This window comes from Mchenga conophoros, linkage group LG6, assembly GCF_057382185.1.
Source record: "Mchenga conophoros isolate Kocher_MC1m ecotype Shallow Benthic linkage group LG6, M_conophoros_male_GT1.1, whole genome shotgun sequence".
NCBI lineage: Eukaryota > Metazoa > Chordata > Actinopteri > Cichliformes > Cichlidae > Mchenga > Mchenga conophoros.
Genome location: NC_140531.1, coordinates 5,163,849 through 5,189,608, shown reverse-complemented (window position 1 = coordinate 5,189,608; position 25,760 = coordinate 5,163,849). Strand labels below are relative to the sequence as shown.

Below are 25,760 nucleotides of genomic sequence, written 5' to 3'. Positions count from 1 at the left end.
TATAGGCCTATTGCAGCTCACACGAGGTAAGAAAAATCGTTTCATTCAAACTGTAATGAAAGGCAAGTTACAAGATTAATATCAACCACTGTTGGAAGAAGTACTCAGAACATTTACTCAGATTAAAATCCAGTAATCTAGATTGATATGCTACATCACTCCAACGAAATACAGCGTACATAATGAAGTTGCAGTGCAACTCTAAGGGCTCTTCTCTTGAATCTGTCTGCTGTTACCGTAGGCTACTTTTTTTTTTAACTGTTTAGTGAGATTTTTGTACATTTTTACGCTGGTGACACAGAACTATACCTGCCACTTACACCATTTGAACCTGGTATGTTGGCTGTCTTTGTGAAATTCAGAATTGAATATCAAATAATTTCCTCCGGCTAAATTTCACCTCAGCGGCTTGATTTTTTCATTAGAGCAAAGAGATCGGATCACAATGCTCTCATGTTGGCACCTTTACGCTGACTCCCAGTGTATTTTATAATTTACTTTAATATTTTATTGGTTATTTTTAAGTACCTGCTCATAGCGACATCCGGAACCTGTTGTTACCCAGTACTAGTAGAGATCTTGCAGACTCTGAAGGAAATCAGGTCGGCGGAACCCCGACTTAAAACACACCTTTAAGTCAAGAAGTTTAAGATAAGGCCCTCTCTGACTTTTTAATTAGTTTTGAATTGTCTTTTTATTTCTTGCGTTTATTACTTTTGCTTTAATCTGTTGTCTCTGTAAATGTCTTTGCAACATGGACTTTGAAAAGTGCTAAATAAATAAAGCGTTATTATTTTACTAGTCTTATTATTATTAATACTAACAAGAAGAAGAAGAAGATGAATAAAACCAGTCATGGTACAAATATATTTTTTTAATGACATTGGCAAATGGCCTCAGAAGGACATGTCAGGAGCTTCATGTTAACATCAATATTTTTTACCATACTGAAACTCAAAGGACTCTATGATTCTGGTTACATTGAATGCTGTGATTCCAAAAAGCATTAAGAGCACTTGCACAATGAGTTGGTTTTTTTTTTAAACACCAAGTCCAAAGTGGTAGCACCAGGAAGAAAGGGAATAAATAGCAGACACTCAAATGGCTTACTTTTACTTACCCAATAAAATCTAAACATAATGGGGAAAAAAACAACAACAATAGAACAATTAAAGGAAAACTTTTACTTTGACTGATGGAGATGTTTCTACAAATGTAAAAGATGTTGATGTGAAAATTTTGTTTAGTGTTTTCAAAAAGCATTAAATTAACTACATGACCAAGTGTAAGTGTACAGCAGGATTTATCAGTATTATTGAACACGTTACTAACAGTCCACTGGATGCACACTAGGTTACAAATTATTCAAGAATATACTGAACTTTACACATTGTTGTCTTGTGCAGAATAACAAGGCCTGTCAGAAAGATTATGTACCACTGATATCATGAGTACATCGTTATGCTAAATGACATGTCAGAAACTATACTCAACCATTTCCTATGTGCAAACTCAAAGTGGTACTGTTGTGCTGAGCAACATATTTCATCGTGGATATTTTCCCACCTGCTACCCCTAAACTGGATAAATCCTCTGCTGAAAAATTGTTCTTAATTAATAGTTCTCTGTTTTCTCCCATTTATTTGCTAAAAGCTGCAGTAACTCTGCTAAAAGTACAGATTTGTAAGTGGTATTTGCCGGTGACATTGAGGAAAAGAACGTAAGTCACCAGAGTTTAACACAAAACTATTAGTTTATAGCCCTGCTGGAACCCCCAGAGGCCACAGTTTTATTAGAGCTACAATAGGAACAGCGTCTTGTTGCCCCCCACCCCATCCAAAAAACGAAAACAAACAAATAAGTTAATTAATTAATTAATTAATTGATTAAAAAAAAATGTCCTGAGGTATAATGAGTGGGAAATGACATACAGTAATCAGAAATCTGAAAATAACCTAACAGTGAAACTTGAACTTCAAAGGGAACACAAGGACTGTTTTAGTACTGGTACAAAGACTGTAAACACTGGTGGATATATTTGTATATGGCAACGTAGACAGTGTTCCAATGTAAGAGGCCCACCCTAGAACTCACAAGAGCCAAAGGATTCAGAGAAGTTGAAGGATGCTTGTTTCTTAAGCCAATCCTAAGCAGATGTTTTTCTGAGTATGAGTTCTGCTGGAGGAAGCTGCACCAAGAAATACCGTTGCCATAGGATGATGGGCTTAGTCTGACATAGATACAAGTACATGGGCAGTACCTGTCAAAGAAAAACGCACAGCCCACAGTTTTACCAAAAGAGTAATGCAGTGTAATAAGAGGATGATTATTTATTTAATCTGTTAATGGTTTTACTAATAATGCCGGACTAGTGTACTTACACTAACTTAAGCATTTATTTATTTGCAGGCCAACAGTCAGTTCTACTTTGGACTTTTGCAGTACACAACAATTTAAAATAAAGTCATTTACTCAAGATGCTGGCCTAATTTACTAATAGGCTAAGACAATTGGGGTGGCTGTAGCTGAGGCGGTAGAGCTGGTCACCTACTAATTGGAATGTTGGTGGTTCCGGTCTCGTATGTCAAATATCCTTGGGCGAGATACTAAACCCAAGTTGCTCTCCAGTGCATCCATCGATGTGTGAATGTTAGATAGAAGAACTTACATAGAAAGAGAATAGAAAAAAAAAGTGCTTGGGTGAATCAAGGAAGTTGTGTAAAGCGCTCAGAGTAGAAAAGCACTCGATAAGAACCACTCAATTTACCATTTATGAAGGGCCAGCTATTATCTCAAGGAGCAACTAAGCTTGAGCCACTATAAAGTCAAAATCCCTGCAAAACAAATGAAAAATATAGCCCAATAACACACTAAATTAAGATAGATGGTAGCTACAAGGTAAACCAATTAAATATTGTCAATGTGAACATCTTAGCATGCTGTCATTGCAGAGCTCCTGAGAGTGACCACTTCTTTCACAATTGTTTGCAGAAGCAGTCTGCATGCCTAGGTATTTGCTTTTATACACCCGTGGAACCCCTTAACTCAACGCGTTGGATGGGTGACGGAATAATTTTGGAAATGTGTAGTGTAGCTCAAAGCTTCGCCCAAATACAGCCTCACTGAGCTGCTAACATGACTCTTAATTGTCTTATATCAACAAGTCGATTTCTATAGATGACTAACTTCTGCCATGCTGAATTTTTGCTGCTAATTTAAGTTGTGTCCAAGGAAAATAAAGGGCTGACAACAAAAGGATAGAGGGTTGAATCCTTTGGCATACCACATTTTCTATTAGGGAAATAGGTGATGATGACAAAGCTCTCATTTAATAATCAACACACTTTGTTACATGCATTTGACTTTCAAGCCAAAGACTCCAAAAGTGTTTGTTTGTTTCAAAACAAAAACTTTAAAACCTACCCTTCAACCAGTATGTGTAGTAGACATGAAACTACATGTACTGGTTGAAAGACAAATATGAACCCAGCACACAATATTAAAGACTAAAAACTTAAGTTCATATTTTGTACAAATGTGTTGCCTGTCCATTCATATAAAAAAGAAATTACACCTCCTTTCAGTTCTATGGTTTTATGTATTGGGAAATAATCCTGTCATTAGGAGATCTAAAAGGTTGGTCTAAAAATGTGATAAATATAACCGTAGATGAACAACAACACATGACAAACGCCTCATATACTAACACCTCATACCAGCTATGAAGCCCATTCCTATACACAGGGGTGCACATCAGTGGTCCGCAGGTGCATATGCGCTGTCAAAATAAAAAACGTGCACCAGATAAGAAGTTGTCCGAGTGGGATTTTCACGGCATATTCTGCACCACATCTCTGTGCGTTCATCATTTGTGTGAAGCCAGCTCACCTCCTGCAACCGCTTTTCCGAGAATACGCGCTTCTTTTACGGTTCGGACTCCTTCTGACATTTCTTTGGAGGTGGAGGAACACCAAAGTAATTGCTTAAAGGAGCTTCTTCGACTTCTTTAAGAGTTCTAAACAATTGTCTGTTCTCCTCCAGAAAATCTTATGTACGCAAACGCGCGTTGCAACTTCTTATCTGGTGCGTGTTTTTTATTTTGACAGCGCATACGCACCTGCGGACCACTTATGTGCACCCCTGCCTATACAACGCCACTCAGAAGTTTGGACACACTTTCACATTTTATGGTTTTTCTTTATTTTACTACTTTCTACATTTTAGATACATACTGAAGACATCAAATATATGAAGCAAAATCTATGGAATTATGCACCAAAGAAAAAAATGAGAATAACTCCTAATATGTCTTATATTTTAGCTTCCACCCTTTACTTTGTTGACAGCACTGCAAACCTTTGGCCTTCTCTCAATGAGCTTCAAGATGTATTCACCTGAAATGGTTTCACTTCACAGGTGGGCCTTGTCAGGATTCATTTGTGGAATTTCTTGCCTTCTTAATGGAGTTGGGACCATCAGTTGTGTTGTGCAGAAGTCAGGTTGGTACATAGCTGATAGTCCTATTTGACAACTGGTAGAATTCACATTATGGCAAAGAACCAAGCAGCTAAGTAAAGAGACATGACAGTCTATCATGACTTTAAGAACTGATGGAGAAGCATGGAGGTTGAGGTGTGATTGTTTGCGGGTGCTTTGTTGGTGACACTGTTAGGGATTTTTGCAAAATTGCAGGCACACTGAACCAGCATGGCTCCACACCATCCTACAGCAACATGCCATCCCTTCCAAACACATCTTAAGGATGTGTGAGGGCTATTTGACCAAGAAGGAGAGTGGTGGAGCGTTGGCCTCCACAGTCACCTCACCTAAACCCAGTCGACATGGCTTGGGATAAGATGGACCGCTGAGTAAAGGCAAAAGGGCCACCAAGTGTTCAGTATCTCTGCAAGCTCCTTCAGAGTGTTGGAAAACCATTTCAGGTGACAACCTCATGAAACTAATCGAGAGAATGCTAAGAGTGCCAAGGGTGGCTATTTTGAAGAATCTAAATTCTAAAACATGTTTTGAGTTATTTCACACTTTTTTGCTTACTACATATATATTCTATATGTGTTCCTTCAAAGTTTTGATGCCTTCATTGAGAACCTACAATGTAAGTAGTCATGAAAATAAAGAAAAAACAATTAAATGAGAAGGTGTGTCCAAACCTTTGAAGGTAGTGTATGTCATGTGTAACTGTAAAATGTTGTTGTTCATCTAATGTTTTATTGAAATCATTTTAGAGCCACATGAAGGTCTAGATGATTTTTTTTATTATATCGTGACTGGGGTTGTTATTAAATTTAAGTATCATGACAGCCCTTCTCCCAATACTTAAAACCTAAGAATTGAAGGAGATTGTACTTTCTTTTTCACCTGACTGTCTATCACTATGTCATAAAAGAACTGGTTATTAGCAGTAGCAATGAAAGTCACTGTTAACATTTTGAGGGATATGCAGATATTCCCACAGGACCTGAATGCAGCAGTCTTTCAGACAGCTTTAGGTTAAGACTTAGACATTTCTTAAACAAAAATAGTGTGTATTTGTTAGTGGATAGAGGAAGATGAGGTTGTTTCCGACTGGTGGACAGTCAGGCTGGAGCACTGCTGGGCAGAGCTTAGACCTGACCCTGCAGGGTTTCCACTGAGGGTCAAGGGACCAGAAGGTCGGGGGTTAAGGCGGGGTGGCATTGGGGAGGGACGGATGAGAGGCGGGGGCTGCTGCAGCGTGGATCGGGGCTGCAAGAAGCGGGCTTGCTGTTGGAGTGGTGGAGGCTGACGGTGCAGAGAAGGTGTGGCAGGGAGGGAGGGGCGCAGAAGGGGAGGGGGTTGGTGAAGGGAAGAGGAGGAGGTACTAGATATCATTGGAGTCTGAGCTGAAGATGATGAAGAGGCAGCAGGGGATGCACCTAATGAAGTGACTTGACCCTGCATAGAACAAAAATGAGTTACTTACACAAGTCAAGCAGATAATCCTGCTCTGGAAGTTAGTTCCAAGATAATTTACATAACATTAGAGAATGAAAAACCACTAACTTCTAGGAATGGTTAAATTCAAGATAACTGGACTTCAAACTGGATAACTGTGTCTTCAAACATCTACTAACACCACCCAGTATGATTTCAATAATAATCAAGACTAAATTCACGAAGCCTCACCTCATCATCCTCTTCATCTGTGCTCTTTCCTGATGGAGTGTTTGAGCTGTTCTTTCCCTCCTCTCCCAAAGTGGCACTGTCTCCATTGGGAGCTTTGGTTCCCTGCTCCGCTTCCCACTCCTGCAGGACCTCTTCCAGGTTGAATCGCCGCCTGTAGTTCACAAAAAAGTTCTTCACCTGCCCTACCGTTTTATTACCGATTACGTCTGCGATGGCTTGGAAGTCTTTTCCATACTTCCTGACACCTGTACAACAACACAGATGGATTTTTAAAGTTACACAAATATATGCAATGAAAAAATCATAAATGGATGAGAGCACCATTTAGCAGTCATTACAGTTTAGAGGTATGTTTTTGTACATAAAGTAAAAATGTAGTCACTTTTAGCTCTGGTGTTCACCTCTGGCTCCTTTTTTAAATGCTCCTCTATTTTCACCAGTTAGGCTCTAACTGTGATAATCTGTTATCATCATCATCATCATCATCATCATCATCATCATCATCATCATCATCATCGTTTATTTGTATAGCACTTTAAGAACACACCAGGCAGACCAAAGTGCTGAACAACACAGATCAAAACAACTACCAAATTAAAAATACCATAAAATCATTACATACAATAAAATAAATAAGAAGGTGTCAGTTTCCTACAGAGTTAAAAGCCAGGGAATAAAAATAGGTTTTCAATCTGGACTTAAAGACCTGCACTGATGACGCTTGTCTAATTTGGAGGGGAAGGTGCACCCCAACAGAGCACTTCATTGTTTCACAGCAGGCTTACTGGTGGTTCCTAGGATATTTAAAAAGTAGAATGGGAGACAGAGCGGTCAGCTTTCAGCCAATCTTCTGTGGAACCAGCACCTAGTTTGTATTCAGGAGACAGACACCCTTGCTACTTTACAATTAGGCTTCAAATTTTTCTTTTTGACAAAACTCCCTCCCCTCAACCCCAACCTGCCATGGCAGATGGCTACCCCTCCCTGAGCCCGGTTCTGCTGGAGGTGTGTTCCTTGTTAAAAGAGAGTTTTTCCTTTCCACTGCCGCCAAGTGCTCGCTTAACACGAGGTTGTCTGATTAATGGGGTTGTCTCATTGTTTACCCTAAAAGTAATGTAAGGTTAACCCTACAATATAAACCATCTTGAGTTGACTATTGTTGTAATTTGGTATAAAATATATATTAAAAAAAAAAAAAAAAAATATATATATATATATATATATATATATATATATATATATATATATATATATATATATATATATATGTATATACCATAAATAAGAGTGAATTTAAAATGTAATCTACTTCTTGGTGCTGAAAAGTTGTTCACAGTGGATTTTTAAAGTTTATTCTTTGAAAACAACTGGCTGCTGTGGTCAAAAATGGCTGTAAGAGTGAGAACCAGCCCATATAAAAGCCAAGAAGTTCTTTTTCATGTATGCCATTTGGTGGATTTTACTTTTAAAACCTGTAAGCAGCTGCTTTTTCTACATGGAGGTTACCTTGAACAGCCAGGAGTTGCTCATCTGTTGTCCAGCGGGCATTCACCTTCTGGTTACACTACAATATTGAATAGTAAAGTTAAAACACACGACAAACTAAAAGATATAAAAACATTTCTACTTTCCACAACAGGGATCCTCATTTACATATATACTTTATCAGAACATAACTTTATCATAGCAGAAAACTCATTACCATAAATGGCTTCAACTGACGAGTTTCATGCAATTTAATCATCATAATATCAGTCATCTTCAGTGTATTTGTACCTCAGGTAGTCTGAAGTCTTCGATCCCAGACTCCAACATGTGTTTCAGTCCACTGTTCATCTGTTTGGCATTCTGGACCTGAAGAATAGACGAGAAAGTCAAAGGTGAGAATTAACAAAACTCCCAGAAAACCCTTTAAAACCTGAAGCTGTTTTCAGATGTCTCACTGGGATTGGCCATTTCCCAGTCGTTTGGATTGGACATTTTTTACCATCTCAGATTCATGGTGCAAAAAATCTGTGATGTCCAATTTCACCCATATCAGAACAGCTGTGGTAACTGTTCAATAAATTTCCACAGAGATGCGGGACCTTTGTCCTGCCTCCTACACATCATACTGAAGAAACACCATCACCTATATCAGACCTGGGCATTGTCTGCTCCTTGTCCAGGCTGTATGAAGTCAGTAGGAAAGTAGGATTCAAATGTAAATAAGTATTTAGCATTTATTTGTCCCATTTCAGCTGCCAAATACTCTTTGATAAACTCTGTCTTTGAAAAAAGTCTATAATAAAGAGAATGCAAAAAACAGAAGAACGTTGAGGAAATATTTATCAAACTTTATTGCTGTCATTCTGAAGGTCACTAGGTTTTCTTTTAGTTGACATACTTCAGTGTGTCCAAACAAATGCAGCTTCTCTACGAATATATTGTAACAGACATTTACGAGGGATGTATGCTAACCTCGATAGAAAAAAAAACAAAATTTGATGCAGAATGTAGAGTTGTATGGTCTAAGAGTATTTAGTAACTGAAGTAAGAGGTAAAGCTGTGTTCTTTGTTTGTGGAGAGCAGTTTGCTGTGTTTGAGAATTATCATTTGAATCACCATTATACAGAGAAATACAAGAACTTGACTGATACAGCGTGGGAATGGATGTGAAGATTTGCTAGCAAAACTGCAAAAGCAACAGGGACTTTTTACCAAGCTTTAGACATTAAGGGATGTAGCAGACATGGTGAGCTTTGCCATAAAGTTTTTGGTTTTTTTGCCATAAAGTTGAATAAAACAGTTAGTAAACAGTTCTCTCATGGTGAGTTTATCAAAAAGTATTTCCTGGACATTGCTGTGCCAATATGACCTGAAAAAAGACGCATTTGAAGACGTTGCAGGAAATCAGGAGCATCAGTTCAAAAACAAACTGGACAATTTTGGCCTTTTCTTCTTGGCAACGGACAAGTGTTGTGATGTTGATGACAAAATGCAGTTATTCATCTTTGTGTGTGGGATAACAAAAGAGTTCGAGATTATGGACGAGCTGGCAGAACGCATTCAATGAAAGAAATCATTCAAAAGGACTAATTTGTTCATGGAGCTAAATGCTTGGATAGGTTTGGGCTGAAATGGGACAAATTTGCAGGTGTTATAACTGACGGGTGGACAAATTGGAAGAATTATTAAAAGTCGGATTATATAGACTTTTTAGGCCAGTGTGACAGAAATGACCACAAAACTGAAATGAATATTTTCTGCAAATAAAGTAATAAAAACAAATAAATAGCCATGGAAATTGTATTTCGGTTGTTTGCTGTCAGAAATGTGTAGAGTTTTTATTTTAATATTTGGAAAGAGGAAACAGGAAGTGCAGAGAACTTTGAGAAAGCATGACTGCACTTTTACAACGTTTTTTTCCTCACTCTTTACAAGTGTAGTAGTTTCATATCTTGTAGTCTATAACCTAATGATACAATTGTATTACTTCTACAGGATGCTTATTTTGTACTCTGCTTTGTTAGTGCTTAACTACACTTACCTGTGGGTTATGTAACAGTCTATTAAGTCTGACAATCTCTTTATATGTCTTTCTAGTTTCACTCCAGTTCACTGATGTCAGTACATTGTGATTGCTGTGTATCATCATTTTTACATGCTGTAGTGCCATTTTTTTAAGCATTTCAAGTTTCCGTACATCAATACAACCGTGAAGACCTCTCTAAATATTTACAGGAAGGGTGATAAATAGCACTTGGATCAAATTTAAGCCCTCCCATTTCAAAATGTAAACTAACACACACATGTATGCGGTACATCCAGCAAAAGTTATTTTGACTATAACCTCAACAGTGTTCTCTTATGTATTTTAAAAACAAAGAATAATGCTGCTAAGCATTCTGTTACTTACCAAGGGGCTACAACTGGAAACCCATTTTATGATTGTCTGTTAGTAGTTCAACATATTCCCACGGTTGCACAGACAAATATTAATGGGTTATTTTGACACAAAGAAAACTTGCGACCAGTGTCTGATGTGAGGAGACAAATTTTTTTTAGGTTTAGTAGTTCAGTAGTCAAGTGGATGAGGGCTACCTGTCTCTTGAGAGACACCAGCTCCATATCCAGCTGACGCAGAAGGGTGTTTGCAGCGGAGGAACTGCAGGAGACGGCCACAACATCCTCCTGGGTCAGGTACATGCCTTTGGGGGGACGACAGCGGGAGCGTTGGTGATGCCGGTGCTGCAGGGTCTGATGCTCCCTACGACCCAAAGCTACCTTAGATCCTGGCACTGGGGGCTCTGCCTGGTTCTGAAGGTAAGAGAATGATTTTAAACATTGATAAAAGTCTAGTTATATGAGGCCTTAAAAATAGCATTGACAACTAACTAAAATGCTGAAGCAGTGAATAAAAATGCGAAATATACGGCATCACTCAATAATCTGTCAGCCTACCTTTAGCAGCAGTAATTTGAAATATAATGAATATATCTTTCATTTGGTTATGGAGGAGTTTTCACCCACTCTTCTTTACAAAATTGCTTCAGTACATTGAGGTTTTCTTTTTATCTTCTCTTCGTATTTATATTTTTCTTGTCTGTATATGCCTATTTAAAAATAGTTTACATAGGTAAAGTTAATGGGAGCAAACTTTCTTGCTTGTGTGCACAAACTTGGCCAAATAAAGTTGATTCTAATTCTGAAAGCTCAGGAGCCGAAACTTCTGCTTTTATAGAAGTGCTCACACTTGCTGATGATCAGTTAATCAACTGAATGTGAATTTGTTAGGTACCTCGCTGCAGCTTACGCTTTTAATTTCTATGTAAGCAATAAGGCTGCACTTAACCTTACCCAGTTCGTTCCTTCATTTTGGCTTAATTGTTTTTAAATAAATAATAACATGGCATAATATGTCATGTTTTGTTGCTCATCCAAGGTTGTATTTACCTGTTTTTTTTTTTCATTATAGCCTGCTACACACAACCTTAGAATTAAACCATTACATTTTCATCAATTTGGTTTTTTACAAAAACGTTTCATTATTTATTAAATATGTTCCTTTCAGGAGGTACATCAGTAATGGCCTTAATTTGTCTGTCTGTACATCTGTTGGCAAGCATGGACATTTATTGCTTTTTACTGTTTCTTTAAGGGAAAAATATCAAAGTCCTCAACTTTAAAAATACACTTTGAGACTACTCTCAACTGTCCGAGTCATTATAGAAGTGTCTTAACTCTGCATTTTTCCTACTGCATTCAAGGTTATAAAACAATTACAAAAAGAAGCCCATGTAATAGAAGCCTATGGAAAAATCTACTATGACATATTTGACTTCCATCACTAATTTCAAGCATAACTGAATACAAAATGACATTAATTTTTAAATTACATAATGACATAATAACACCATCATTTTACTGGAAAACAAAAAGCCCAGAATAAAACTAACAACATTACAACAGTCAAAACTTCAAGGAGGCCTAAAAGCACTAAATTTCTGCCAGTACTTCTTAGCCAACCAACTACAATACCTCATCAAATGGATACATTCAACCCATCACTTTCATTCATGGATGGACATCGAACAATCTGATTGTAAAATGGTCAATGGCCTGTAATTGTATAGCGCTTTACAGGGCAGCTGTGGCTCCATTGTAGCCACAGCTGCCCTGGGGTGCACTGACAGAGGTGAGGCTGCCGGACACTGGCGCCACCAGGCCCTTTGAGCACCACCAGTGGGCAATGGGTGAAGTGTCTTGCCCAAGGACACAACGACCGAGACTGTTGGAGCCCGGGCTCGAACCGGCAACTTTCCAATTACAAGACGAACTGCCAACTCTTGAGCCACGATCGCCCTGACACATTAAGTTTTATTAAAGACATATCAATCAAAGATTTACCATTTATAAGCAATACAATCAGACATCACAAGTGCAATAGCTTGGTGGAAGATTAATAAAATAAAAAACACTATATTCTCACCTACAACTCAAACACCCATATGGGATAACCCTGACTTCACTGCAAATAAATTACATTTGTGATAATTTCTTACAACCATCACTACTAGACAGCAACAACAAAACTGCAAAGTCATTAAAAACACAAAACTAAATAAACTAATATCCAGCATACCACTGGTGGTATGTGAGCTCCCTCTGGTGGTATGCGGGAAGTCTGCCGCAAAATTTTTAAGATGAAATAATATACCATGTTCTGATTTAATTTTTCAGAAATCCCTCAAATATACAGCTCTGCTATCACTTCCGACATAAATGAAGACAGAAAACTAAAAAAGCAGTGACGTTTGTAGGGTTACTGAAGTTGGGCTAGCTGGTATGTAATGATGTGCTACATGGTGGCTAGCTACACAGCTATGGTTAGCTTAATACAAACACATTAACACAGTGAAGCTGGAGAACGAACACTAACTTTTTTCCATTCGATAAAAGTTAACGCGAGGGTTCCCGATGGTTAGGGACAAATGCAATCGCATGTCGTGATAGTGTAAACGGACCAAACTTCAGTTAGGAGAACAACTGCGATAATCCATCCACATTACGAGGTTAGTTATTATTGTACTGCTGCATGGGCTGGGGTGTAGTTACATCGAAAGGTTTTAAAAACTGAGGTTTAAAATGAACAGTGGTAATAAAAACCGAGAAGGCCAACAGTGATCGCTGCCTTTTTTTAAGGGTTTTTTCTGATTAAATAAAACAAGATACAAAGCATTAAAACATATTAAAAACACAACAGCCTTGATAAACGCAGAGTAGTTTATTCATACCTCATCACTTAAAGAACGGATATCCCACCTGCTGTGAATGTTTTTAATGCAGTACAGTTGTTATTATTATCCCTTGTCACATCCTTTTTATGACAGTTAAAATAAATAACATTCATATAAGAAATAAATTGTCTCTTGTAAATGGTGTTATATAGGCCAATACTACTGGCCTTTAATGTCAGTCATAAGGGTGGTACTTTTAAGAGCCATATATTTTATGAGGTGGCACTCATTTTGAAAAGTTTGAGCATCACTTCTCTAATGACAATGCACCACATACTCCAATCAACAAATGGGAAAAAGACCTAAACATCCACGCAGATAATCCATTTTGGAATTTATGGAATTAATTAATTCAAGGAAATTATGTGGGTTACCGTTGCTCCAAGACAGTAACAGTAAATGACTAAACTAATTAAATAATACAATATATTACATTTTACAAATGTAAGAAATAGCACTAATATATACAAATTGCTCCACTGTAAATATCAAGAATAAAACAGATTCCCCTCTGCAAATCGCTACATTTTCGTGGTTAAGGGGTTTGTGTGTCCCAGGAATACCAGGGGCTATGTTGTCTGGGGGCTTTTGTCCCCTGGTAGGGTCTCCCATGGCAAATTGGTCCTGGGTGAGGGACCAGACAAAGAGCGATTCAGAAGACCTCTATGAAAAGACCATCGAGGGAACAGTTCACCCTCCCCGGGATAGGGTTACTCGGGCCCCGCCCTGGAGCCAGGCCTGGGGAGGGTGCTCGAGGGCGAGCGTCTGGTGGCCGGGCACAGCCCGAAAAAGGGACATGGGCCCATCTTCCTGCAGGCCCACCACCCACAGGAGGCACCATAGGGGTCGGATGCAATGTGAGTCGGGTGGCGGCCAGGAGGTGCAGAAATGGGCTTCCTCCGAAGGGTGCCTGGCCTCTCCCTAAGAGATAGGGTGAGGAGTTCAGCCATTCGGGAGGGGCTCAGAGTAGAGCTGCTGCTCCTCCACATCGAAAGGAGCCAGTTCAGGTGGTTCGGGCATCTGACAAGGATTCCCCCTGGGCACCTCCTGGGCGAGGTTTTCCGGGCATGTCCCACCGGGAGGAGGGGGTAGACCCAGGACACGCTGGAGAGATTATAGCTCTCGGCTGGCCTGGGAACGCCTTGGTGTTCACCCGGACAAGCTGGAGGAGGTGGCTGGGGAGAGGGAGGTCTGGGCTTTTCTGCTTGGGCTGCTGCCCCCGCAACCCAGCCCCGGATAAGTGGAAGAAAATGGAAGGATGGATAACAGATATATGGTTGACATTTAACTCTAACCTGTGAACTTGGTCATTTGTTATTTTACAAATGACAATAGAGTCCGCAATAATATTTTTATCATGTCTAACAACACCAACATACAAGTAATACAACACACCTCACACAGCAAAAGATACATGTCATGGGACTGACTGAATCAGAGTTTGCATAAACTGCACAATCAACACCACTAATGACCACCTTCACACATTCTGGCTCTGTCCACCAATACAAAACTTCTGGAAAGAAACAACTACCAAATTATCCCACATCCTTGACCACAACATCCCACAATGCCCCGTTCTCTGTTTGGTGATCTAGAAGAAGTATAAACTCCAAACAGATCAGAACACCCCCTCTTGTGGCCCTGATTCTCACCAAGAAAACAATCGAAATCAGAATCGGAATCAGAATACACAATGAAATTATCTATAACAATACTGCTCAACTGGAAAAACAGGAAAAAGATCACCACTGCCACCGCAGAAATCAACAGACCAGGGGAAGAGAAGGGAAACGGAGGGACAAAAAACAATAAGAATACAAAACCCGCTCTGAAGTTAGTATTTCCTATTTTTTTTTATTTATGTTCCTTGTTTTCGTGTAATCATTTGTCTTACACCAGTACAGGATAAAATATATATGTATGTCTTCAGATGAACTAAAAACACATAACTGCCAAGAAGGGAAAAAAAATGTAACCTAACATATAACCCTGTGTGAATGTTGGCGTGAATGGTTTTCTGTCTCTATGTGTTAGCCCTGTGGCAGACTTGCCACCTGTCCAGGTTGTCTGCTGGAACTGCTTGCATACTCTTGCAGCATGAGGCCGGGCACTGTCGTGCACCAGAAGGACCCCCACGACCCTACGCCTGACAGTGGGTCCAAAGATGCCCAAATGATATACTGGTACCCTTGCCTGGCTTGTAGAAGTCTGCGTATCCCTCCATGGATATACTTCTCCAGACCATCACTGATCCATTACCAACTCAGTCATGCCCAACTCTTGGTATTTCAGATACTCTGATTCAACAGTGTTCCTTTATTTTTGTGAGCAGTATATGGTAAAGTTCAAAGGTTTTAACAAAAAAAAATGGAATAAGGTGTGTTCAAATTACCTCTTTCTTAGTTTCCTTGCTGGGGTCATAGTCACTGTCGTGGGCTTCAATGGGATTGGCATCCTGTATCTCCTCATCACTGCAGCAACAATAAGCCAAAATCCAATCACTGGATGTCGTCACACAACAGCAACCTCACACCGACGCAGTAGAATCCAAAACTAACTCTTTGTGAGCTTACGTTTTTAGGTAACTGAAATGATGATGGAGGTCAGTCAATAAAAACAGACACATTAAGTAACAATTTTAATGATTTTTCATATTTAAAAAAATCTCAAGGGCATGAGTCTGCAATGGTTTCTGCATAAAAATTCCCAAAATGTCCCAGGAAAGTTTCAATTTCCAGACAGGGACAGGTAGGTCTGACTGTGAGACGGGCTTTTTGCTTAACAGGTGAGACGGGCATTTTGCTTAACAAATGCTCTCTTGTCGCCCTAGATTTTTTAACTGAGGTATGTCCACAAACCGTGGATAAATGGGTGTCAGAGTGCTTTGCGCTTTGACGAGACAAAATGCCTTCTTTTCAGCAAAAAAAGAGAAAACTTTTTTTTTCAAAACAAAGGACTATAGTCAGATTCAAGGAGTAGTGTTGATCTATGTGCTGTACCTCTCATCCTGGTTGCTCCTATTGGCCAATTTACGAGCCTGTCTGTCCATCAGACTTGTTCTGGAACGCGTCTTTTTCCATGAATAGTAGTACTTCACCAGACTGGAGATGGATTTGTCCGGTAACTGAAGCAATAAATAAATAAATAAAATAAAATAAACAAAACACGTGATATTTTCATAGAAACAGTACCTCAAAACTGTTTGTACAGTACCCTCCCCCAAATCTTTATGGTTTATTGTTAATATCAGAAACATTACATTACTGGATCAGAAACACTGATGTTGCTGTGTTAAGTGGTTACCATCTGCTGGATGCGGTGAAAGCTCTTTCCGTGGAAACTAAAGGCCTGTTCAAACAACACTTTGTCCTCCACTGTCCACTCATCTGGGAACGGGGTGAAATTTGGCAAGTCGGCCAGAGATTTCTCAATATTGTGTTTGTGCCAGAAGAGCATGCCAAGAGCCTGAAGACACACACACAAAGGGTTACCAAAACACAGATACCACAGGCTTAAAGCACCAACCGCCTAGGCTAAAAGATGAAGCCATTTGGCCAAATCCCATGTTAATTAGCAGGTGCTCATTTTACTCACTTTAACTCTGTAGCTACCCACTCTTTGTTACTGTTCTCTACATGAGTTTGAAATAATGACCTAATGGTAGTCATACACCAGCTGTCATTCTTCAACTGTGTAAAAAAATCCTTATTTTACAGATAAACAAGGAAATGGTTTGGCATAATCAACCTACAGTAAAGCCAAGTTCATAACAACAGTTCTGCTGTTTACTTAACTAATAGGATATTTTCAAGACATAAAAACTATTTCAGTAGCCTATTTACACTCAAATAGTACTTGCTAATGATGGGAAAAGATTCTGGGCTGTCTGCTCTCACTTGTAGAATCATCTTGCCAAATGAAACATGCCCAAGTGCCAAACTATTAACAACCACTTGTTAATAGTTTGTCAAAATGCAAAGGAGTAAAAATGACCAATCATGTAACTATGTTAAAGTAAAACATCATCATCTTATATTTCATGACTTTTTTAGAAGGAATTTAAATATTATATGGTGAATTTGGGGACGTGTGGGATTGAAAATAATTGCCAACAATGTCATTTTGACCCCATAGAAATTCATGTAAAACAGCAAACGAGACTTGGGTGTGGAAAACTATCGAGAGTAGATCAGCCAAAGCAGGCTGATCTGTGTCTCAGGCCTGAGGAGCAGAGTTCTGGAGTTGAAGAGCTACAGACGTGTGATGAAGCAGTGTGGATCATGGATGAGAGGCTGCAGACTTGGTGACGTGGAGGCATTTGTGGACAGTCTTGTTGTTGAGTGTTAAAATAAGTTCTTTAAAAATCAAAAAATTATTTAATATAAAGGCAACATGAGCAGAGAGTACAAACATGTTAAGGGATTGACTGTGTTAGTTCAGGGAGTTATTTGTAAAGAAAACAATTTTCAGTAGCATTCAAAAACTAATGTGTACACTTATGTCTGCATTGTGTGTGGCCAGAAAGAGAGTGCCAATTTGTTTATTTGGTAGCTCAATGAAAGGCTTCAGTGAGTTAACCACGGAGTCAGAAGTACCTGACTCCGTGGTATAATTCTCAAACACGTATCCTAAAGCAGATGACTCGTAAGCTGGAGAGGAAATGGCGTGTCACAAATTTAGAGGATCATCATTTAGCCTGGAGAAATAGTTTGCTGCTTTATAAGAAAGCCCTCCGCGAAGCCAGAACATCTTACTATTCGTCACTGATTGAAGAAAATAAGAACAACCCCAGGTTTCTCTTCAGCACTGTAGCCAGGCTGACAAAAAGTCAGAGCTCTTTTGAGCCAACCATCCCTTTAACGTTAACTAGTAATGACTTCATGAACTTCTTCACAAATAAAATTCTTATCATTAGAGAAAGAATTACCAATAATCATCCCACAGATGTAATATTATCTACAGCTACTCTTAGTACCATTGATGTTAAGTTACTCTTTTTCTCCAATTGATCTTTCTGAGTTAACTTCAATAATTACTTCCTCCAAACCATCAACGTGTCTTTTAGACCCCATTCCTACAAAACTGCTCAAAGAAGTCCTGCCATTAATTAATTCTTCAATCTTAAATATGATCAACCTATCTCTAATAATCAGCTATGTACCACAGGCCTTCAAGCTAGCTGTAGTTAAACTTTTACTCAAAAAGCCATCTCTAGACCCAGCAGTCTTAGCTAATTATAGGCCAATCTCCAACCTTCCTTTCATATCAAAAATCCTTGAAAGAGTAGTTGTCAAACAGCTAACAGATCATCTGCAGAGGAATGGTTTATTTGAAGAGTTTCAGTCAGGTTTCAGAGCTCATCACAGCACAGAAACAGCTTTAGTGAAGGTTACAAATTATCTTCTTATGGCCTCTGACAGTGGACTCATCTCTGTGCTTGTCCTGCTAGACCTCAGTGCAGCGTTCGATACTGTTGACCATAATATCCTATTAGAGCGATTAGAGCATGCTGTAGGTATTACAGGTACTGTGCTGCAGTGGTTTGTATCATATCTATCTAATAGACTCCAATTTGTGCATGTAAATGGAGAGTCCTCTTCACACACTGAGGTTAATTATGGAGTTCCACAGGGTTCAGTGCTAGGACCAATTCTGTTTACATCATACATGCTTCCCTTAGGCAATATCATTAGAAGACATACTATACATTTACACTGCTATGCAGATGACACCCAGCTCTATCTGTCCATGAAGCCAGATAACACACACCAATTAGTTAAACTGCAGGAATGTCTTAAAGACATAAAGACCTGGATGGCCGCTAACTTTCTGCTTCTTAATTCAGATCGAACTGAGGTTATTGTACTCGGCCCTGAAAATCTTAGAAATATGGTATCTAACCAGATTCTTACTCTGGATGGCATTACCTTGGCCTCCAGTAACGCTGTGAGGAACCTTGGAGTCATTTTTGACCAGGACATGTCCTTCAACGCACATATTAAACAAATATGTAAGACTGCTTTCTTCCATTTGTGCAACATCTCTAAAATTAGAAATATCCTGTCTCAGAGTGACGCTGAAAAACTAGTTCATGCATTTATTACTTCCAGGCTGCACGACTGTAATTCATTATTATCAGGATGCCCAAAAAACTCGCTGAAAAGCCTTCAGCTAATCCAAAATGCTGCAGCAAGAGTCCTGACAGGGACTAGAAAGAGAGAGCAGATTTCTCCTGTTTTGGCTTCCCTTCATTGGCTTCCTGTTAAATCCAGAATTTAATTCAAAATCCTGCTCCTCACATACAAGGTCTTAAATAATCAGGCCCCATCTTATCTTAATGACCTTGTAGTACCATATCACCCTATTAGAGCACTTCGCTCTCGCTCTGCAGGCCTACTTGTTGTTCCTAGAGTATTTAAAAGTAGAATGGGAGGGAGAGCCTTCAGTTTTCAGGCCCCTCTTCTGTGGAACCAGCTTCCAGTTTGGATTCAGGAGACAGACACTATCTCTACTTTTAAGATTAGGCTTAAAACTTTCCTTTTTGCTAAAGCATATAGTTAGGGCTGGACCAGGTGACCCTGAATCCTCCCTTAGTTATGCTGCAATAGACATAGGCTGTCGGGGGATTCCCATGATGCATTGAGTTTTTCCTTTCCAGTCACCTTTCTCACTCACTATGTGTTAATAGACCTCTCTGCATTGAAACATATCTGTTTTTAACTTCTGTCTCTCTTCCCCAGCATGTCTTTTATCCTGTCTTCCTTCTCTCACCCCAACCAGTCGCAGCAGATGGCCCCGCCCCTCCCTGAGCCTGGTTCTGCCAAAGGTTTCTTCCTGTTAAAAGGGAGTTTTTCCTTCCCACTGTCGCCAAAGTGCTTGCTCATAGGGGGTCATATGATTGTTGGGTTTTTCTCTGTATCTATGAAGCGCTTTGAGGCGACTTTTGTTGTGATTTGGCGCTATATAAGTTAAGAGTGAGAAAGCAAGCAAGGACGCCAACATCTCCATCTGACCAGTCACCTCCTGCAGCTCTTCATGTGTCGTGAGCCTACCCTGGGGCCTGTTCCCAGAAGGACATTTACAGAACACTATGCCCAGAAGGCACCCATCCTTCCCATATGCCCAAATCACCTCAACTGGCTCCTTTTGATGTGGAGGAGTAGTGGGCCTAGTCTGAGCTCCTCCCGTATGGCCATACTTCTTCCAACTATCTTTAAAGGAGGTCCTTAGGTGTTCATTTCCACAATCTCTTTCTTTTGGTGACTACCCAGAGCTCATGGCCCAACCCAGTTTCACGGCAAAGCATGTACTAGACATGCCGGTTCTTGCCTATCTAAAACGTGAAATGGACACCCATGCAGAAGTTGCATTACTGCATGCAGAAGTTGCATTACCAGCAGGGGTAAATATTTAAAGCCAAGAAGTTGGTAGCGAGCAAAAAAGCGAGTATGGGGTCCTCAATTGCCAAAAGCTATTAAGCTAGGTGGCTAATATGTATTTGCATGTCTAATAATGTCTACACTTTCTCATTATTATTTTCATGTTGGATTGAAATAAAATGTCTCCCCCTGCTGTTACTGCAGTTTACTGCAACTTACTGCAAGCATGTACATTTCAATCATGAAATGGACATGTTGGACCAGTATGTCCATTACACATTTTGCTGTGATATCGGGTTGCATGGCCATAGGCCAAAGTAGGAACATTGCTTTCGCGCTCAGCTCCTTCTTCACCACAACAGTCTGGTACAGCGTTGCATCACAGATGACGCTGAACCAATCTGTCGGTCAATCTACTGTTTCACTCTCCCCAGACCCTGAGATATTTAAACTCCTCCACTTGGGGCAACAACTCATCCCTGACTACGACACTATGTAGGTTGGGTGGGTGTAAGGGGCAGAGACCCTTGCAGATCGATCCTAAGTTGGCGAATTTTACTTTATCCAAAATTCACAACGTTCTCCTTCTACAATAATTAAATTATTTATATTATGAGTTAACTATTGTGCTGTGTGATGAACCCTTTGTGTATTAATTAATTCTAACATACACGGAGTGCAGAATTATTAGGCAAATGAGTATTTTGTCCACATCATCCTCTTCATGCATGTTGTCTTACTCCAAGCTGTATAGGCTCGAAAGCCTACTACCAATTAAGCATATTAGGTGATGTGCATCTCTGTAATGAGAAGGGGTGTGGTCTAATGACATCAACAACCTATATCAGGTGTGCATAATTATTAGGCAACGTCCTTTCCTTTGGCAAAATGGGTCAAAAGAAGGACTTGACAGGCTCAGAAAAGTCAAAAATAGTGAGATATCTTGCAGAGGGATGCAGCAGTCTCAAAATTGCAAAGCTTCTGAAGCGTGATCATCGAACAATCAAGCGTTTCATTTAAAATAGTCAACAGGGTCGCAAGAAGCGTGTGGAAAAACCAAGGCGCAAAATAACTGCCCATGAACTGAGAAAAGTCAAGCGTGCAGCTGCCAAGATGCCACTTGCCACCAGTTTGGCCATATTTCAGAGCTGCAACATCACTGGAGTGCCCAAAAGCACAAGGTGTGCAATACTCAGAGACATGGCCAAGGTAAGAAAGGCTGAAAGACAACCACCACTGAACAAGACACACAAGCTGAAACGTCAAGACTGGTTTTTCTAAGGTTTTATGGACTGATGAAATGAGAGTGAGTCTTGATGGGCCAGATGGATGGGCCCGTGGTTGGATTGGTAAAGGGCAGAGAGCTCCAGTCCGACTCAGACGCCAGCAAGGTGGAGGTGGAGTACTGGTTTGGGCTGGTATCATCAAAGATGAGCTTGTGGGGCCTTTTCGGGTTGAGGATGGAGTCAAGCTCAACTCCCAGTCCTACTGCCAGTTTCTGGAAGACACCTTCTTCAAGCAGTGGTACAGGAAGAAGTCTGCATCCTTCAAGAAAAACATGATTTTCATGCAGGACAATGCTCCATCACACGCGTCCAAGTACTCCACAGCGTGGCTGGCAAGAAAGGGTATAAAAGAAGAAAAACTAATGACATGGCCACCTTGTTCACCTGATCTGAACCCCATTGAGAACCTGTGGTCCATCATCAAATGTGAGATTTACAAGGAGGGAAAACAGTACACCTCTCTGAACAGTGTCTGGGAGGCTGTGGTTGCTGCTGCACGCAATGTTGATGGTGAACAGATCAAAACACTGACAGAATCCATGGATGGCAGGCTTTTGAATGTCCTTGCAAAGAAAGGTGGCTATATTGGTCGCTGATTTGTTTTTGTTTTGTTTTTGAATGTCAGAAATGTATATTTGTGAATGTGGAGATGTTATATTGGTTTCACTGGTAAAAATAAATAATTGTAATGGGTATATATTTGTTTTTTTGTTAAGTTGCCTAATAATTATGCACAGTAATAGTCACCTGCACACACAGATATCCCCCTAAAATAGCTAAAACTAAAAACAAACTAAAAACTACTTCCAAAAACATTCAGCTTTGATATTAATGAGTTTTTTGGGTTCATTGAGAACATGGTTGTTGTTCAATAATAAAATTATTCCTCAAAAATACAACTTGCCTAATAATTCTGCACTCCCTGTACTGAAATAATCTAAACCATTTGTACAACTCACAAAGCCCCTAAAACTTAATCTTAACTTCATATTTTGTAAAACCTTACCTATGATTAGAAAAAACAAATGTAAATTTTCAACTTGTGAAAAGAATTACATCTCTTCCATCACTGCTGTTGTTGTGGGACAGGGTGAAAATAACCCCTCATATTGGTTCTAGCAGTAAAGCCAGCATGTCATTACACTTGAGAGCTGTACAAAGTTAAAACTGGTAATTTATTTTCTTTTGTGACTGTCACAAAAATGTAAAGATGGCGTGTTAGCTACTTTCCATGTGAATTTCACAAGGTGAGCAAAGGTTGCTTCAAGAAGGCAACCCAAAACTGAAAAATGTCACAGTGTGTGCAGTTTTAAAGGCCGCTACTGCTGGCACTCTACAGCTGTTAGGTTGGGACCAAGGAAAGTATTGCTTCACTTCAGTGTCTCTTATGTTGGGTTTAGTAAATACCGGAGTCATTCTGTATACAGCCTCAATCTTTTACATTGAGAACAGTGGGGGATTTTCTATCCAATTTTCTGATCCAGTTTTTTTTAACATGAGTGAAAAAATATGGGGCTGAGATGGAAAAGTTGTCATATCATTAATAATAATGTGTGACATAGGAAAAAATGTCATATCTCTAGCATGTCTACCACATTCTTTTTCATTGTTTTATAGTTTTTTGAAAACAGCAACTGAAGACTTTTCACAACCAGCTGTTACTGCAGCTTGTCAATTGGGGAATGAACAAGATAATACGTTTCCCCTATACAGACTGTGACCACATTTAGTTAAACTTTGCGGCACATTTAAAAGAAAAGTCAGCTGCTGTATAGCTCACCTGTTCCACGTTGTATCCATGTTTTTCTTTGGCAATAGCAATGTATTCATCAACTGTGGAGGGAGACACACACAGACTGTTAGATGGATCTGATCTTTTGTGTCAAAAAGAAGAAAGAAAAAAAGAAATCACAGAAGGTAGACTAAATATTTTCAGTCAAACACAATATTAACATTACGTTTGGAGTCAATGATGGTGTGATAAGGAGACCAAACCAGCATCCCTCCGCTGTCTTTATCTGTGTACTTGGTGGCACCTGTACAAACATTATAGAAAAATGATAAAAATAACAGATTTTATTCAGCTGCTGCTAATTTAACACTTATAAGTTATTTTATCAGTGATATACACCAGATACAGTTTGTACATATGTTATTACAGCATATCATCAGGGAAGAACTATTCCTATTACTCCTTCTGTTTGAGCCACTTCAGTAGCAAGCAATATTTATTTATATAGCACTTGCCATAAAAAGGAGTCATCAAGTGCTGTCATGAAAATAATGAAAAACAGCAGAAAGTTTTATAGCAGGTAAAACAATAAACAAAAATGTAAAAGAAATTAAAAGACACCAAAAAATATAAAGTAAAAAAGATACTAGACTCAATGAGAAAACATATACTGCACTAAAGCAGAACTAACACAACACACTCTACTGAAATTCCAGACTATATATCTCTGGCTGACTTCCACAGACTCAGCAAACCTCAGTGAACAGGGAGAGTATTCCAATAGTTGGACATGATAGTCTCAGTATGGTTCTCCTCAGTACGGTTGTCCAAGGAGGAAAAAGAAAACATCAATACTAAAATTAATTTAAAATTAAGCTGTATTTCAGCTGAATGAAGCAAATACGGCACTTATTGTTCCAAATAATTATCGTAACACAACATGGCTTCAAAGAGAAAGGCCTCTACCCCACTAACAGCTATGTAGTTGATGTTCATTATTGCAGGCTTAATGGGTCATGGATGCAATATTGAGCTGTGTCAGACCACATGGAAAATCGTTCGGGTCGCTGGCTGTACAGAGCAGGGGGGGAACCATAGCTGAACTTACCAGAGAGTCCAGACTGTGGGGAAGTACAATGAGCAAATAAAGAGTGAAATCTGGAGCAGAGCAGTTGAAGGGGTTTCAGGCCGGTTCAATCTTTCACAGTAAGCACTCCGTTTTTTTTCTTAGCATAGCAAATACCATACCTTATCCAAAATACCTTGCCGTAATGCTCTTCTAATACAATAATTAAATTATTTAGCTGTAGGACATTGTTTAGCAGGTTTTAAAATCTATTTTACCTTCACAATATGTAATTAAATTATCTAAATGCTAAATAAATGACGAAATGAGGTGTGAGTCGAGAATTGCACAGCACTCTTTTAATAAAACGATCATGGTTAATTATATGACTCAAAACGAACTGTAATCATGATCAAACTCCAGTCGTACTTTTCCACCTGACATTTTATGTTGTTAATAAATTGGAAGAAACACGACAGTCATAGCTGTCAGTGAAGTTTGTGTCACTTCGGTTCATGTTTGCCTCCGCGGCCTTTACGCTGACTTTAAAACAAGCTGATACCACAGCAAGCCGACTGAAAATCGGACTCTTAACTATTACTGCAGTCAGTTTTAATCCACTAGCAAACTAACGTATTGGCAGTGAGCGTAGTACAGTACAGTCTGATACTGTACACATACCGAGGCTACCACGGCTCACCACTCAGGTAGAAAACAATAAAAACTCACCGGGCTCAAAATCGGGGATTGTGGCCTGGTAGTCTGCTCCAACACGCATTCCTACATCTGGAAAACACAAACAACAACCACGAAAACAGTTTAATTTAACTAGTCATATTCAAAACACGGACATCGGGAGCGGTAAGAAGCTGTTCGAGGCTATATCACCGTGTTCGTCGTCGCTGCCACTTTCGTCAGAAAAATGTCCGTTAGAGGCTGTGGATGGACTTTTGGTGCCATTTGAGCGACCCTTCCCTAAATAATCCGAGCCCTTTTCCATCATGCCCGGCATCTCTGCGCTCTGATTCACCGATTTTAGCTTCTATGTCGGGATATAAAATGTCAGCAGGAGCTGGACGTTTTTCTTTTGCTGCTGTTTATTCCGTCGCCGCAGCTCTATCCGTGTCGCTGTAACCCTACTCGTGACTCTCACCGTGCTTGCACGGTTAATTCCGGCTGCGATATGCTATGTGTAACAACCGAACAATCTCTTCTTAGTTTTTAGCAAATCTTTAATCCAAATTGTTCCTCCGAGGGATATTTTAGTTGCGTAGACCTGTAGCTGGGGGCCTAACCATGGCGGCGGAAGTCTTTTTACGCACCTTTGGGTGCGGTAGTGCGACTCCTGCTGCT

At 39.6% G+C, this 25,760-nt stretch overlaps 1 protein-coding gene across 3 annotated transcripts; it reads right to left on the bottom strand.

The window, feature by feature from the left end:
- Nucleotides 1-853: 853 nt before the first annotated feature.
- On the bottom strand, nucleotides 854-25,760 carry rcor3 (REST corepressor 3). Of its 3 annotated transcripts, none has more exons than XM_085275937.1 (12): nucleotides 25,296-25,760; nucleotides 25,137-25,193; nucleotides 23,568-23,645; nucleotides 23,390-23,442; nucleotides 16,248-16,409; nucleotides 15,944-16,068; nucleotides 15,337-15,415; nucleotides 10,246-10,461; nucleotides 7,939-8,016; nucleotides 7,669-7,726; nucleotides 6,163-6,407; nucleotides 854-5,931 (listed from the first exon to the last, which is right to left on the bottom strand). In XM_085275937.1, exons 1-12 carry the CDS (start codon nucleotides 25,417-25,419, stop codon nucleotides 5,551-5,553), a joined length of 1,656 nt encoding a protein of 551 aa, XP_085132063.1. In that variant the 5' UTR covers nucleotides 25,420-25,760; the 3' UTR covers nucleotides 854-5,550. The 3 variants fall into 3 exon arrangements, with proteins under 3 accessions (XP_085132063.1, XP_085132064.1, XP_085132065.1); XM_085275938.1 differs by lacking the exons at nucleotides 25,137-25,193; nucleotides 25,296-25,760 and adding exons at nucleotides 23,857-23,878; nucleotides 24,097-25,109; XM_085275939.1 differs by lacking the exons at nucleotides 25,137-25,193; nucleotides 25,296-25,760 and adding an exon at nucleotides 24,097-25,109.